The sequence below is a fragment of the Thunnus thynnus genome, chromosome 13 (assembly GCF_963924715.1).
Source record: "Thunnus thynnus chromosome 13, fThuThy2.1, whole genome shotgun sequence".
Taxonomy (NCBI): Eukaryota; Metazoa; Chordata; class Actinopteri; order Scombriformes; family Scombridae; genus Thunnus; species Thunnus thynnus.
Window position 1 is genome coordinate 1,090,732 of NC_089529.1, and position 17,113 is coordinate 1,107,844.

At 38.8% G+C, this 17,113-nt stretch overlaps 1 protein-coding gene across 1 annotated transcript in view; it reads left to right on the plus strand.

Annotated features, from left to right (window-relative positions):
• Positions 1-17,113, plus strand: part of LOC137195115 (protein Aster-B-like) — a 51,312-nt gene that overhangs the window by 20,107 nt on the left and 14,092 nt on the right. Inside the window, exons 4-9 of the mRNA XM_067607192.1 lie at positions 2,601-2,685; positions 2,937-3,040; positions 3,244-3,339; positions 3,786-3,866; positions 10,691-10,806; positions 12,724-12,892. Coding sequence (XP_067463293.1) covers positions 2,601-2,685; positions 2,937-3,040; positions 3,244-3,339; positions 3,786-3,866; positions 10,691-10,806; positions 12,724-12,892 — 651 coding nt within the window. The remainder of the gene's footprint in view (positions 1-2,600; positions 2,686-2,936; positions 3,041-3,243; positions 3,340-3,785; positions 3,867-10,690; positions 10,807-12,723; positions 12,893-17,113) is intronic.

A 17,113-nucleotide genomic window follows, 5' to 3' on the forward strand; every position in this document is an offset into this window, starting at 1 on the left:
AAACATTGTTTGGAATTTACTTACTTTAAAAAGTGTATGAATTGTTCAAAGTTTCTCTGTTCCTTTGGGATATTTGTTATATCAGACTGGAAAACTAAAGAAGTTCCTTTCCAGGCTTTTGCATTAAGAGAAAGCGTTTGCTGTTTGTGTGTATTTATATCAAATCTCTGATCTGACAGGCATTTGAAGATATTAATTTGGTACTCTCAGGCCTGATACTGCTGTCCCACCAGGCACTACCTGAGTGTGTGACAGAAGTGTGTTTGTGCATGTGAAGTGATGACCTGAATTACTGCTTTTCACACTTTGAAACAAAATGAAGGGAGGGAAGGCAGATGCAAATAAAACAAGTTGGCACAAGGACAAACCCATGAGACAAGACAAAAGGCGGATAAAAAGAAGAAAGAGGATGGCGATGCAGAGTGAGAATTTATCAGCCCTAGACTCAGAGACTGAAACAAACTGGAAGCATGGCTTGGGGTGTGGAGAGGAGCAGCCAGCCAAGTGGCAGCAGTGGGACTGGGACACAGAGCAGGTCCCTACTGTAAGTCACTTTATATGTGTAGTGGACCACAACACAGCAACAGGGATCTGATTTATAAATCAGAGGTGCAGCTGAAAAGACAAGATAATTTGATGCAAGTTATCTAATTAGTTTGGGAGTTCAGAGAATGGGTTTAAATGTGGCCAAATGTTTGGTTTAGTGACTACTGGGAAAAATATCGACTATGTACTTCAATTTAGAATCCTCAGCTGAGAATGCATCAACAACCTGTAGTCTAAAACGTGTGTGACTCACACTCAACTTTGTTTCACATTCTGAATGTAGCGTACAGATCTGTATATTTTAGCTTGTAGCTACTGTATGACAGCCTGTTTGCCTGTATGGCCCCCTGGTCCTCTCCTGACAGACAAGTACAGTTTAACTGTCAGAAACAGCAGGTTTGGGCTTTGCTTTGACCTGACTTGTTGAAGAAATCCATTTTCAGACATTATTTATGGAAACATTTCGATGATTACAAACACAAAGGAGAATAGTAGAAAGGTAAAGAGGTCTTTTAGAAAGTGAGTGAAATGTGAAATGTGAATGTTACTTGACTTTATAGTTACAGTAAAGCATGGTCCTGTTAGAGAAGACTGTATATAGCCATGCCAGCCCTCTCAGTTGCCTAGAAATTACCTTCATATGCAACTAAATTACAACAGCAAAACATACATAATGAGAAAAATGTTGTTTATTAATGTATTTAGCAAGCCACAAAAATGTTAATACTGAATAAGTGAAACGTTCAGAGACAATGTAGTTCTTTTTGTTCCACCAATATATCTGATCTTGCAGGACAATATCAGCTGGTAGAAACTAGAGCAATATTAAACTTTATAATTATGTTTGGGCACAGGCAGCACTTGGTTAAGTTTTGGGAAAGATCGTGGTCTTGTTTTAATACAGAAAAAAGTCTGCAGTGACCCGAAGCTCAACATGTTTATTCACATTTAAACAAAACCATGATCTCTCACTAACCAACCGAAGTGCTTTTGTTGTATAAACCTAACCACATGCGGGACTCAGGATGTGAACCCAGGTCTCTGGGGTCGGGGGACCCTCTAACCACATCAAAGTTCACTGACGTCAAACTGTTCACAATGACTTATACATCAAACTATTGGATAAATGAAAATCATTGTGAAGATGAATGTAAACTCAGGGTATCCTCAGAATGATTAGCATTCATTTGCCCCCCTTTATGTGTGCTCACTCCCCAGTGTGGGGAGGACATTCCAATGTTCCTCTAAAGGTGCAAGTTCACTTATATGAAACTGTTTACCCTACACTTTATTTGCACTCATTTCTGCCTCATGTCTGTTTTTATTTTAGCTGAGAACACATTTTTAATGTCTATCAAAGGCATTTTTATTGATCATTCACTCTGCTTGAAACTACAGTTTATATGGGACCTATCATTTCTTAATGTTCATTTTTGCCTGAAATCTGAGACATTCCTATCATTATTTATAGTATTTTTTATCAATAAATTCAGTATTTTAGTGTGTTAGTGTGTTAATATTTGCATACATACAAAGTAGCACTAAACTAAGTACAGTAGAGTTTGATGGGAATGTCACTCATTTTGCTGGTAGGTCATAAATAGAAGTATTGGACACACTGAATCTGATCGGATGATGGCACTACAGGAAAAAGCAAGAGGATTATAAAAGTCCAACAAGACCATAAACCAAACGTTTCACTCTGAAATGACCCTCTGGAGGACGACAAGTACAAAGTCAGCTGGATACGTCCTCTGGGGACCATTAATGCCAGTGCAAAATTTCATGATAATCCACCAAACAGTTATTGAGTTATTTCTGTCTGGACCAGAGTGGTGGACTGACCAACTAACATAATATTGTCCTCCTTAGAGCCAAAAAAAATGTTGGTCATATCATTTCTGTTCTTCTATAAGAATATCTACATTTGCAAAGTTTCTCTGGCCAGCATGAAAAATGATTTTTAATGTGTGTTTTGTATGCATGTAAACACTGTCTTACAATGACAGTAAATGATGACAGTAATGTTTACTGTCATTGTGCGTCCTCTGCAGGTATTGAGTCCCACCTACAAGCAGCGCAATGAGGACTTCAGGAAGCTTTTTAAGCAGCTGCCAGATACTGAGCGCCTCATTGTGGGTGAGTCTACACCACACTGATACACACGCACTCATCTTCAGAGTGAAAATATATTTTAATAGCAGAGCAAATATGAAATATATTCCTAAATTGTTGATCACATTTAGGGCAGTCCCGCTATTATCCTTTCCACATGATCTTTTTTGTAATTAACATTGTCTCTTGCTATGGAATGCTGTGGACTTGTGACAGCACTATTTTACACCATTTCCAGACAAAGTTGTCAGTTCTTGACCTTCAACTTCTTCCAGACTATTCCTGTGCCCTGCAGCGGGACATCCTTCTGCAGGGACGCCTCTACCTCTCAGAGAACTGGATTTGTTTCTATAGCAACATCTTCCGATGGGAAACCCTGGTGAGGACAGTAACTGGAAAATTCCTACTCTGTATCCCTTGTAGTCTTATTAAGTTGCTTTTCATATAAAGTACTGTACATACTAGCAGACTTTGTGACTGATGTTGTTTATCCTATGAATGCTCCTTTCCCACACATGAGCATTTTAAATGGTAAAAGATCATCAACTCCTGAAGTGACCTCGTTTTCTCTCAACTTTCAAGCTCATGGTTCGATTAAAGGACATCTGCTCCATGACTAAGGAAAAGACAGCCCGTCTCATCCCCAACGCCATCCAGTTGTGCACTGACAATGAGAAGGTAGACAACTCTACACCTCTGCCTTTCATATACAGTACACTACTGTATAAACTGAGCAGTTAATTTAAATGTTAATCTTCTAAGTATACTGCATCATGTGGTGCTTAGTATTGAATTAAAAAGCAGAGTGCCTGGCACATGGGCTGAAATGACACATCCTGTTAAAAGCATAAAAACTTAAATGTGTCAAATCCAGAGGAAACATCTTGATTGATTTTCATTTAATTAATTCATTAGTTTAGTTAGTTAATTAATTTGTCATTGGCTCTATTTTATTTTCATTTAACAAAACCACTTAAATATGTATTTAGCCCTATAATATTATAGAGAACCGTAAACTGCTTTTGATGACGATAACCATTTAGAATACAAATGTCCTTTAAAAAGTGTATTTTTGACTCATGAATCCATCCTTCATCTTATTGTTAACTTTGTTCCTCTCTCAGCACTTTTTCACCTCATTTGGGGCGAGGGACCGGACATACATGATGATGTTCAGACTGTGGCAGAATGCTCTCCTAGAAAAGGTGAGACTGACTACTGTAACAGCCCTCTGGCTGTGCCATGGCCCTTAGGTTTTTGTCTTGCCCTGGGCTGCTGTGATTGTGTGTTTTTCCCTTCAGGTCCCGGTAGGAAGAGACTGTATTAGTGCAACTGGGTGCACCAGACCAGTCCAACCACAATGCATTTAGGATCAGCCATCCTCATTCCATGCTCTCTCACTTCATCACTGTCTTTCCCCCTTGCACCACGTTTTCTTTTGTTTGTTTGTTTGTGTTGCACTTTAGTTTACACCTTACAACACTACGCATTCACACGTCCACTCACCTACACCACTGATCTACTGACTGACCATTTCCCATATTAGATTAATATTTTATTGCAATTTCTTACAAAAATAAATATAATTGACTGATTTTGAGTAGAACTCTTTGTACTTCCCTTATTTGTCATAGCCTAAGAGCCAGGTCATAACACTACATTGACATTGTTTAACCATAGAGCTGATGTTGATTACATTTACTTTAACAGAATTGTGTTAGATCTGCCATCATCTTGCTTCCTGGGTGGTAGAATTATAATCAGGTAGATAAACTGCATGTTTAAATTCCAGATATTAGCACACCCAAGATGTTTTTGAACACATTTTTAAAAAGAGTACCACAGAATTTTGTGTCCAAAATTAGTGAATGTAATGAGCCTTTGTGCAGAGATTTAAACCAGCAGGTGCACGCAAATTACAACGTTTAATTGAGTTCAAACTGAAACATGCTTGTCAAAGTGGGCTGATACTTGTTCAAATGAAAGACTCTCTCAGATATGAGAAATATATTAATGGAATGTTTTTTTTTAGATGTTTCATTGAGAGAACAGGTAGGACACCATAGGTTTTTTAACTTCGAAAGACTCCACAACCTTAATTGTAGAACCAGGTGTATACATGCCAGTTCCACCAAATGAATCAAGCTGTACTCTGACAAAAGTACTGTACTCTGCATTTGAGCATTTCATTTTAAGGGTGTCTGGATCACAGGCTTTCCTTGACCAGAGAGATTTTGTCTGTGTGGTCAATTCTTGTCAAGTAATGGGAAATCATGGGGGTTTCGGCTGTGTTTAATTGTTTATTTTAATATCTGGAGTTTTTCTTTTATAATACATTGATCTGAATTAATTAAATTTATTGGTATGTCTTTGTAGATTTTCAAAATGTGCTCTCCAGATGTCACCATTTTGGATGGGTAACACTTGTGGTTCCTTTGTGTTCAAGTTTTTTCCACATATCCCAGAACTGATTTTGATTAATGGAGTTCTCAATATCTTCAAGTTTCATGTGGGTATAATTTTGTTTTTTGTTCCTAATTGTACATTTATATTTGCTTAAATGCATAAGGCTAGTTTGTTTCATTGGCAATGTTTTTCATTTGCTATTTTTCTCAGGTCTTTTCTGATAGTCTTGCATTCTTGATCAAACCATTTGTCAGCCTTTTGTCTTTTAACCAGCTTCTGTTTTTGTTTTATAAGGCCAGCTTTAATAGCTGCGTTATGAAATATCATATTGATATCATCAATAGCCTTGTTTAAACCATCTATGATAGGGGCATATTGATTTTGGTCAAATACTGATATGTCATTCATCAGATCAGGTGATTTCAAGGCCACGATGAATTCATCTCCACTGTCTGGGGCCCATCTGTAAGTAGGATTTAATTTAAACAGCTTACTGGGTTCCCTTTTTGTGTCACTCACTTAACCTTTAAAGAACAAAGTTATTTGGTTGTGGTCTGAAAGGGGAGATCGCTGTCTGACAGTGAATGCATAGATAGTGGAGGGGTCCATGTCAGTGACTGCATAGTCTACTACACTAGACTTAAGAGCTGAAGAGTATGTAAATTTCCCTAAAGAGTCCCCTCTGAACCTACCGTTAACTATGTACAGGCCTAAGGCCCGACAGAGATGCACTACCTTCCTGCCACTTTGATTTATTTGAAGGTTGTTCCGATGGGTGATGGTTAGTGTGGTGAACAGGGGAGACTGACCAAACACATGCTTATTGCCCTGTGGGTCGATGACATCAGGATCAGTTCCGGTTCATCCATTCAGATCTCCAGTTAGAAGCACATTTCCCTGGGCCTGGAAATAGGCGATAGTCTCAAAAATGTCTTCTTCAAAATAAGGGGAATCTAATGGAGGTATATGAATAGCACAGAGATAAAGATCCCTATCAGCAGGGCTTTCCACAAGGATATGGAGTAACAAGCCAGTGGAAGTGGGAAAAAGTAGCTAGCTAGGGGCATGCACCCCTGGAGAAACATTTTGTCTGTAAAAGCCCAAATTTGGTGGTCTCTGGCACATTCTAATGCAACTATTACATCATATACACTGATCTTATTTATTACATATTTTAATCAGTTTGCCTAACTGATTGAGAACATGTAGTTCAAAGTATTGTAAAGGAAAATTAGGTTTCTTGTGTGTTTTAGCCCACCATGCCTATTCCGACTGATCAGAACTTTTGAAATTAAGAATCATTAGACCTTATTATTATTTTTTATTCATTTATTGACACTGTGAGGTTTATCAAGACATGCCACAATGATGGTTAATGTATTGTTTAGCTAGAAACATAAATGCAGTCTTATTTAACTAAAATAAACAAGGTTATTTTAAAGGGGAACATGTTTTTATTCCCATGTATTATCTAGCCTATGTATTGGTTTTAAATTTAATTATTTATAAAATAAACCTATGCAAAAAATAACTCTAAAATAACAAAACATGTGAATCACTTGACTTAAATCATGTGAAACTGAATCAGCTCAACTTCTAGTCATCTTAATCTTCATTTTCATCTTCACTATCACCCTGAGTGTGAGGCTAAGGCACAGCCTACATTTTCCTCACATGACACAGGCCTATTATTTTGACAACACTGCCTGTTTTACACATTTTTGCAATGCTTCTTAGAGATGGCTCTGTTGTAAAAAGCGCAGTGTAAATAAAGATAATTCATTGATTTGTTAATTCATTAAGCCCATCAATGTCTGTTTGGTGTATATAGAAAATGTGCACTTTCAGTGTACTTTTTAAATTGGTGCCACTGGTGTTTCTGGTGTTTTCCAAAGTAATCCATCTAATGAGGATGTCATCTGTCTGTGCAATCAATGCAATTTTTAATGTGTTTTGTCATCAATTATTGTGCTAGTATTTGTCAAACACTGAAGACAACTCTCCGCTCTCTACTTGGCAGAACACAACCTCTCACACATTCATATAGAGCATGTGGGAGCGGGACTGATAGACAGATAGGCACGTTTCTCTATCATTATGCTCGCATTGTTTTGAAGCGGAGGCTAGTGTCCGTAAATGTACACAAAGTGAATCGCAACTTGTTTGTCAAAACCATTTTATTAGAATCAAAAATAAATATAATAAAGTAGCCAGCTGGATTTAAATGAGTAGTCAGCTGTTTGGCCAGCAGCCAGCGCTTATGTATCAGCTATGCCCAGGGTTTGATCTAACCTCAATCAAATGTTTGATTTACCTTGTTTTACTAGTGAGATCTGACAGCAGAGATCTCCTTTATACCACACCAAGATCCCCCTAGATGATCTGCCCTTGTGTATGTTTTTTAATTTTATAGAGGGCACTATAACTTCATTATATCTTGCAGGACAGTGAGTGAGCAGATCATTTTGACATCATGTTTCTATCAACACAAACATCAACATCTTTGATAGATTTTATGAATTCAAGGTTTCCACTCTTCAGCATTAAAAACAATCAAAATGAACCCATATAGTAAGACAAATATGAAAACACCAACAACTATATATACATTTACAATACTAAATAATAGAATGACATAAATTCCATGGAGGTATGCACTTTTTTCATTAATACTACCACTTTACTGACCACTACCATTGCTATTATTAGCACTGCTAACTAATAATACATTTCCATGTTGTTCTGTCACTCAAGTGGGAAAGTGTTCGGAGTATGTACTTCCCAGCTGAACAGATGCCAAGTGCAAAGGGTGTGCAGCTTCTCCCGGATGTCTCCCAGCTCAGAGGTAGCAGAGGGAGGGAGGGACTGTGGCAGTAGGCTGGGCTACAACTGCAGCATAGCTCAGCTGCTGTGGGTGGGGAGAGGGACAAGGGGGTATATGGTATATGATGGTATTTGTGTGAAGAACAAAAAAAAACAACAACTTTGTAGCATGTATGACATTGTCTAGCCTACAATGCTGTGTGGGCTGTGTATAGAGCTGCCATGGTATTGATTTTTCCTTTTCGCACAAATTAGTGAAGCCATTCTAACTCTAGCAGTAACCACCATAAAAAAATATTTTAAACCTCAGATGTTATGAAATATTTGGTTCCTAAATACCATATTGGTTGACTAAAAGGCGACCCTGATTGTAAGACGACCCCCCCTTTTCCAACACCTGTTTCTGGAAAAATACTTTTTGGGTATAACTTACATCATAGTACAGTTGTGTGACAAATTAAAGGAAAAACTGGTCCAGGTCTGAATGCTTGACCCTTACAATGAGGGAATCTGGTGGCTCTGTTATGCTGTGGGGGGCATTTTGCTGGCATGGTTTGGGTCCACTTGTCCCCTTAGAGGGAAAAGTCACTGCAAATCGATACAAAGTTGTTCTGAGTCATCACCTTTATCCTATGATGAAACATTTCTATCCTGATGGGTGTGGTTTCTTCCAGGGTGACGATGCCCCACTTGACAGGGCAGGAGGAGTCACTGAATGGTTTGATGAGTTTGAAAATGATGTGAATTATATGCTATGGCCATCACAGTCACCAGATCTCAACCCATTTGAACACCTATGGGAGATTTTGGTCTGACGTGTTAGACAGCACTCTCCACCACCATCATCAAAACACCAAATGAGAGAATATCTTTTTGAAGAATGGTGTTCCGCAGCTTTGGCATTGATTCTACAAGTGTCTGGAACTCTTCTGGAGGGATGAACACCATTCCTCAAAAAGATATTCCTTCATTTGGTGTTTTGATGAAAGTGATGGAGAGCGCAACCTATCTATTCAAAAAGAATATTTGGTTTTTGTGAACATGTAATTGTCTAGAGGAGCATCTGTATTTTTTCCTTAGGGATTTCTAAATACCCTGGTATACCGTAATACATTGATATTGCCCAAGCCTAGCAGCTACTGCTGCATAGCTCTGCTGCTGTGGGTGGGGAGAGGGACAAGGGACAGATGGCAGTGGAGGAAGTGGGCGCGTGAGGGGAGGAAGGTCCAGGCTGAACTGTTGTGTCTCCTCACAGCAGGGCATTTGATCCTGGAGTGGTGATATGGAGGAGGAGGTCTGGAATGGCCTCTAAAACTCTTAATAGAGTAGGGGGTGGAAGGACTGCGTCCCAGCGCTGTGTCTTTGAGGGTCTTTGCAAATATCCTCACCCTCTCTCTGTGTAGACGCGGTCCAGATGCCAATGGTAGCCACTTGTGGGGCTTGCTCTTCAGGCTGAGTGGAGGGAAGCTGGGATGGGCAAGGCTGGCTGTTGGCAGCTGGCTATGTAGATGTATCAGGAGGTGCCAAGGCGTTGTTTGGCTGGGTGACAAAGCAGAGAGGGTGGGGACAGAGACAAGGCAGGGGTTTTGGACACTGGCACGGAGAGTCTGTGTCTCTGTACTTGTCATTTTGGGGACTGATGAAAGTTGGTCTGTCAGGTGTTGGACTTGCCTGGTGAAGCTCATTTCTCTGTTTTCAGCATAATACTTCACTTTGGCTAACTGAGCACGGAGCACGCTGTTCTCCTGTTTGAGTGCCTCTAGACATCCTCTGAGGTCAGATGCCATGGCCTGGTTGCCTGTCTTGAGCTGCTGGAGCACCTCTTAAAGCTGCTGCAAAGTGTTGTTTGTCAGTCTGGCCTGGGTCAGAAAAGTCCAGCTCCAGCAGGGCCATACTCTCCTTCAGCTGGTTGGAGGAGCTGGCAGGTGTGGGAGGGGCAAGGACGGAAAAGGTGGTGGGCTTCTCTACTGGGCTCTCATCATCTTCACTGTCAGAGGGGACATTGATCTTCTTGGTGTCCACCTCGGCTTTCAACAGGGGAATGACACCAGGTTGGCTTCATTCCCTTGGACCATGACCTTTCCTTTGGTGTAGTATGTGATGATAAGCAGAGGGTCATCCTTGTCAAGGTGTTCATCTTTACAGATCTTTAATCTGCCTCCTGAGCTGATGCCAATACTGGATACGTATGCATAATTGCTGCAGAGTATCTTTCCAGATGTAGATGGAATCAGTGAAGAATATGAAGTTGTTCTTCTTCCTCCTTCTTTTTGTTGGGTGTGTCTTCTCTTTGTGCCTCTGCTTAGCTGTCCTTACATTTAGCAGGGTACCCAATCTCCCTGCTCCCCACTCTGAGAACCGTGCTGTGCTTAGCTGCTGCTTACCGGTTTCCATAGTGACCACTTGTTTACTCCAAGGGGAGCTAGGCTGACTATTTACTTTGCTAGCTTACAAACACTGGCAAACAACAACGACAACAACAACAACATACAGTTTAACAGATATATTAATGTTTCCAACAAGGATCATTTATCTTTTCTTCTTGTCTTCATAAAATAACTCTTCTGTTAGCTTCTTTAGTGCAGTTTCTCCTTTGGAATGTAGATAACAGTGGCAGGTGCCTTATATTTCTCATCATAAATTGAGATTACTAGTTTAAAATATCTAATTCTTATCTGCCACCCAAGTTCTGGTATGATAAGCCTCTGATGCTTGTTATATCTTTCTTTTCTCTCCTATTCTGTCCACCACACATTTGATCACTCTGCTTTTCTCTGGTTTCCTCTCTCCACTGACTTAGCCATTATGTCCAAAAGAGCTATGGCACTTTGTCCATCAGTGTTATGGTAATGAACTTGGCCTGACCAGTGATGATGAGGACTACGTCCCTCCTGATGAAGACTTCAACACCATGGGGTGAGTTTAAAGCACTCAAGGTGCATTCATCATGTGTTCCATTTCATGATACACTTTCCTTACTTATGGTGAAAAATATTTGTAGTGTGTACCATGTTTTTGTTTGTGTACCATAACAATGTCTCCATGTGTGGCATGATGGTTTTCTTCCTTACTTTCACCTGAACAATAATACAGTTATAATCAATTAAGTCATTATTAACTTTATACCATGGCCTGGGTGAATACTCGATTCTGAATGTAGTATACATCCGGGTATTTCTCACGTATACAAAATCCATATACTATGCAGTTGGAATGCACCACATACTCAATTTGATGTCATACTTAGTATGAATAGTATGTTAGTATGCGATTTCGAACACAGCCACTGGCTGTTCATTGTTCTAAATTAATGTGCTGGCTAAAATGAGTAACCATAGCAACAGGGATGCAGACAAAGCCTCTGTTTACAATTTCTTGCAACACATTAACAGGCTAATATCTAATTATCACAATGAGTGACTTCAATATTTCTTTTAACCTATTTGGAAAATATGACAACTTTGATGACTGAGATGCAGCTGAAGAAAGAGAAATTGAAAAGAAAAGGGAGAAAAGGCACAAGTTCACACCGGGAGTATTATTTAAAAAGACATGCTGACACCTCGACATTAGATAAAAAGTAAATGAAATAAAAAATCTGAATATCTTATTTACAACACTGAGTGTAGTCCTTCAGTTCCTCATCCTCTGAACACCAATGGAAGTCGACTGTAACACACAAACTGCAAGCAGAACACTGCTTCTCTGAACTTACTGATACTTTAAAGTGATCATCTCACATCCTATATGCTGTTCAACTCACTACTTCATGGCCTATAATTTGTTTGTGAAAATTTGATATTGATTTGGGGAAAATGACATGGCTGGATAGCCAGCTAGTCTTGTTGACTTTGAATCTTGCGAGCATAACGTTAGCTTTCTGGCTCATAGCTGAGCTAAAGGGTTCTATGAGCTGAGTGGACTAGAAGTAGACACAACTTATTATATAAGTTGTATCTACTTCCTATTTACTGGAGTAGTGAACAATGTTTCCATTGCATAAGAACCTTATTGGATGGTAATGATTGTAGGATTGAAGTCAAACCTTCAAGTGTTACCAGGGAAACTGAAATATGGCTTATGAAAAACTTTAGATTTTGATTACAAAATGCATGAAAATATGAATTAATGGCCTTTTTTTCATTGGCAAGTGACCATGGTATAAACAGGATAATGCCCTTTGAGGTGTTTATAATCAGGAATTAATGGACTCTGCATTGACTCTCATTGTCCATTAAATCCTGATAATGGACACCTCATTGGGCATTATCCCTTATGTAAACTTTATGTATAACCATTTAAATGGTGATATACCTGAAAACTGTTGGCAGAAAGTTAAAGAACGAAAGTGCCACTTAATAATTCAAATTAATTATTTCTTCTTCTTTTAAATTCTTAATTAAGTTCAATTTCAAGCTGCAAGTTCACAAAAAATCAAGCTTTATGACTTTACATTATGAAAATTAATGGTAGGCTAAAAGGTTGATCAAATATTCTGTAAATAAAAACAGAGGTTATGTGGGTTTGTACTTTTCTACAACCCTGCACAGGGTGAAAAATAAAACACCATATAAGGAAAGCCTTCAACATTGAAGAGTGATGTAGTGATGAACAGGTAAGTTGGGTACTTTTCAGGGATCCAAATATTCTGTGTTCATCTTACATGAAAATCAGTCGCGAAAACAGAGGAAATGTTTAAATTACAGCCAAAACTCTCAATACCATGACCACCTGCATCACACCCTTGCACATGCATGTGTGTAGCCCAGTGCGGGCAGTATGCAGCAAGCTGGTAACCTTGACCTACAGCTGCTGTCCGTCTCCATGGTGCAGGTACTGTGAAGAGCTGCCCGTGGAGGACAGCAATGAGCACAACAATGACACCAGCAACACCCTCACCAAGAACACTGAGGCCAAGCCTGACGTCAGCCCTGTGCTGCCCCACAAAGCCTTCCCCAACAACGCTCTGCCAGAACTAACCAGCACTGACTCTACAGTCCCTGTGAGTAGGTTGGACAACCACTGAACTGTGCTAACTGCAGGAGTTCACACACTTTGTTAGTTAGGAACTCCTGTACTGAGAGTTCAAAACACATGCTGTCATTAAATTACTGTTTAAGAATCTGAATTAAATTTATTGGCTAATTATGTTCAAACATACAAGTTTTTGGAGCTTGCAGTGTATTTACCCACAGTGCAAAGAACAAATGAAGAACTGATACTGCACTCATACAGTGGACATGCAGCTAAATAGCCAAACATACTGTATCTAGGGACATGCAGAGGACATTAGAGGGGCAGGGGCCAAAATTCATGAAAGGCTATTTTTGCAAATACAGTGGAAACTGCTTATAGTGATCACGGTTGCAGTTATCAACTGCTTATATGGATCAAAAAGCACAGGACAGAATAATTCCTATACAAATGCTGTTTAAATAATTTGCTTATAATAATTAAGTAGTCCGCTTACAATGTTCATTGTGGGTCTTTTCGTACATGAAAACATATGGGGGAAAAAATTAAAACCACGGAAATTCTATTTTCTTTTTACGTTATTCCCATAGTACACGTATGATGTGTATTTAGCGGCTGCAGAACCATTATCAGCATGTGGCACACCTCTGCAGGTTTGTGTGGAGATGTGGGGTGTGGGTGTTTATTTGTAACCACCATGAAACAATCAGAAAATAATGTTTTATTCTTCTCATTCACCAGCTTTCTTGCTTCCACTGCTTTCTCTCCTCAAGCACTCTCTAGCTCTCTCGACCACTGCTTCTCTTTCTTTTCCTCTCTAGTCTTTTTTAAAATGAGGTGGGAAGCCGTCAGCAAAGCCTAACTTTACTTTTTAACGTTATCAAAAAAAGAGAAATGTCCACCCCTCTTCCTAGTAATGTTTTGTCTTCCCTCATGGTAGGGTTGTACAGCGTTACAGGTTGCATTTCTCCAAAAGTTGATTCTGTTTCAACTTTCTCACTGTGGCGCCCCTGCAGCTCAATAAAATTTATTGAATAGCGAAGTTGCCCGTTTCATTAGGTTATATTCATGTAATAAATATACAAATATCAATTAGATGGTAATCTGCATGAGAAATTAAGAAAAAAGAAATCGGTTATAATAATCATCTGTTTATAAAGATCAATTTGACCAGGACGGATGTGATCATTATAAGTGATTTCCACTGTAATTAAATAAATGGAATGACTACATTTAAAACAAACTTGACTGAGCTTGGTTCAGACACTGCTACATGATAGTTAATTAATGATACATGCAAAGAAATGAAGTGTATTTCAGTAAATTCTCCTCACATGTTAATGTTAATGTAAGTTTAATGTAATTCACATATCTTGTCATAATACTTAGGTTTGGAAGACGACATGCATTTAAACCACAATTCTAAAAAGCAACACAAGCTTTAGATAACGTGTATTAGACACTGGTTTATAAAAGATTTTAACAGTTAACATTCCCTCATCCCTTCCCTCCCTCCAAAAATACTGGAAATACACTAAAAAATTGCTTGAACTTAACTATTTGCCTAAATATATAATGACATTTAGTAAACATTTAACATTCAACATTCATGTAAATGTAGCTTCATTCACCGTCCTTATACATATATTCACCTGTTAGACAAACATAACATAAAATACAAAGAAAGAAAATATGTATGCTTACTGTTGTAATCTTACATTAGGTGTTACTTTAATGCCTGACGTTAATAACACAAACGCAATGACAACATCAATGCTGACTATAGTTAATGCAGATCAGTTTGAGGCTAGAAACTCAGGTTAATTTGGCACTAATTTAGCAGCAATTTAGCAACAATTTAACATTAAACACACCTTATTGGCTGCTTGTTACAGAAGGGAGGAAAATGTATTAAGTGTATCATATCGTCATTATCATGTACCTTGTGGTGGACAAAGATGCATGCCTTTTTCACAACTTTATAACTAACTTAAACAATTTGAAGAAATGTGCTGTGTGACAATATCCATACCTGCTGCGGTAATTAGAAAGTAACTTCTTTGAAATTTCTTTGAAATTACCCCAAAATTTACCTCAAATTTCATGGTAATTAGGTGATAATTAGCAAGTAAGTTATTTTAAATTTTCTTGAAATTACCACAAAATTACCCCAGCATTTACCTCAAATTTCATGGTAAATAAGTGAGTTGTTGCAGCTTAATTTCCAACTAGTTTCTGTCTAATTTCTACCGAGTGGACCCCTAAATTGAAGTGAGTTGTTGCTGCCTAATTTCCAAGTAATTTCTGCCTAACTTCTGTGGATCATACCAGCTTGACTTCCAACTAGTTTCTGTCTAATTTCTACTGAGTGGACCCCTTAATTGAAGTGAGTTGTTGCAGCCTAATTTCCAAGTAATTTCTGCCTAACTTCTGTGGCTCATACCAGCTTAACTTCCAACTGCTGATGGGCATTCACTGTGTGGCTCATCGTTTGAAACTTGCATGCAAGAATGCATTCCAGGGCACTTATTTCAGTCAAGAGGTTGATGGTTTCTTGTCTTTCTATACGGCTTTTTATGGAGGATCAGGGAAATGACTGAGGGAGGTGGACCTAATGGCAGACCTTCTCAAGCAAAGCGCGATGACACTTACAAGACTTGATGGGGTTTGATGGTTGGACCATCATAGAAGAGCACTTAAGTCACTGGAGGCCAATATCCTAGCTGTAATTACCCATTTGAGTGAAATTGGAAGTGACCAGTGCCAGGATATAAAAAAATGTGATGCTGCAAAAGTGAGAAGCTGGATTAATAAAATTGGGTCTCACAATTTCCTTCTACACATGGGCCTCTACGTTGATGTTTTGACCAAGCTGGAAAGGATGGTATCTCTGCCAGCAGCTGTGGAGGCAGTCAGTATCACAGAACAAGTTTTGAGAGACATGGCAAAGCATGATGGACAGAAACTAAGAGACTAATGCTGAAGTTTGACTCAAGGCTCTGGCTTGAGGCTGATGATGATTTAGCTACTTACGGCAATGAAGAGGTACCACTGCTGCTGGAACACTTCAAGGAGGAGCTCATTGCCAATGGATGTGTTACTGAATGTGTAATGCCTGAATGGGCATGTCTCAAGAAAGTAATCAGAAGAAACTACAGGAGTTTTAAATAGGGAGAACTGTGGCCTCAGATCTCCCATATCTAGTCTGAGCATTTTCATAACTTGCTTCATGTAATCAAGATCATTCAGGTCTTTTCAGTGTCCACATCAAAAGTTAGGAGAGCTTGCTCTCTTCTGAACCGTGTAAAGACAGACTGGAGAATTAACCTCAAAACTCACAGTAGAAAACCTCATGTACATCTCTCTGAAGGGACCACAAGAAGAAGATGCTGTTGGGATAATGGAGGCTGCAGTAAAGAACTGGTTCAAAAGTGGACAAAGACAAAGGCGCCCAACAACAAAACCATATGTGCAACAGGCACAGCCCTCTAAATCAGCTGCACCAACAGCAGCAGCAATGGAAATAAATGACAGAGTCTGAATCTAACAGTGAAATCCATGTACAATATGAAATCCACTTGAGTAGCTCATGAAGTATGTCTGGTTGCTGTGACTGACTTGTTGAATAGTGTATTGTTTAATGCTGTTTGTAAGGTTTCTGGTTTGCATTTACAGTTTTGAAACTATACTTTTATTTTCCCAAATATTTTAATACAACTTCCACAGTTTCTAAAGAGGATTTTTAAAAAAGACCTCAAACTGGTACAGGTTAAAGACTATGATGGACATCTCTCAGGTGGGACCACAAGAAGATGATGCTGTTGGGATAGGAGAGGCTGCAGGAAAGAGCTAATTTAGGGGAAAAAAACAAAGGCTCCCAGCAATGAAGCTGCATGGGAAAAGAATCAAGCCTCTAAATCCGCTGCACTAACAGCAGCAACAATGGAAATAGATGACAGAGTCTAACTCTGACAGTGAAAACCATGTATAATATGAATATTTGAAGTTTATTGTTTAATGACTATTTAGCAATTTGCACTGTTGTTACATGAATACAATTCTGTTAATGTTGTTTTTTGTAAAATCACCGGCTTGCAGTTGTGAAACACTGCCTCTCATTTCCTCGAATATTTCAAATTGACCATCCACAGTTTCTAAAGAATGTTTTAAAAAAGACCATAAACTAATGCATTATACATATGTGAAGGATATTAGGAAATAAATAAAAGCCTAAATATTTAGAATTGTC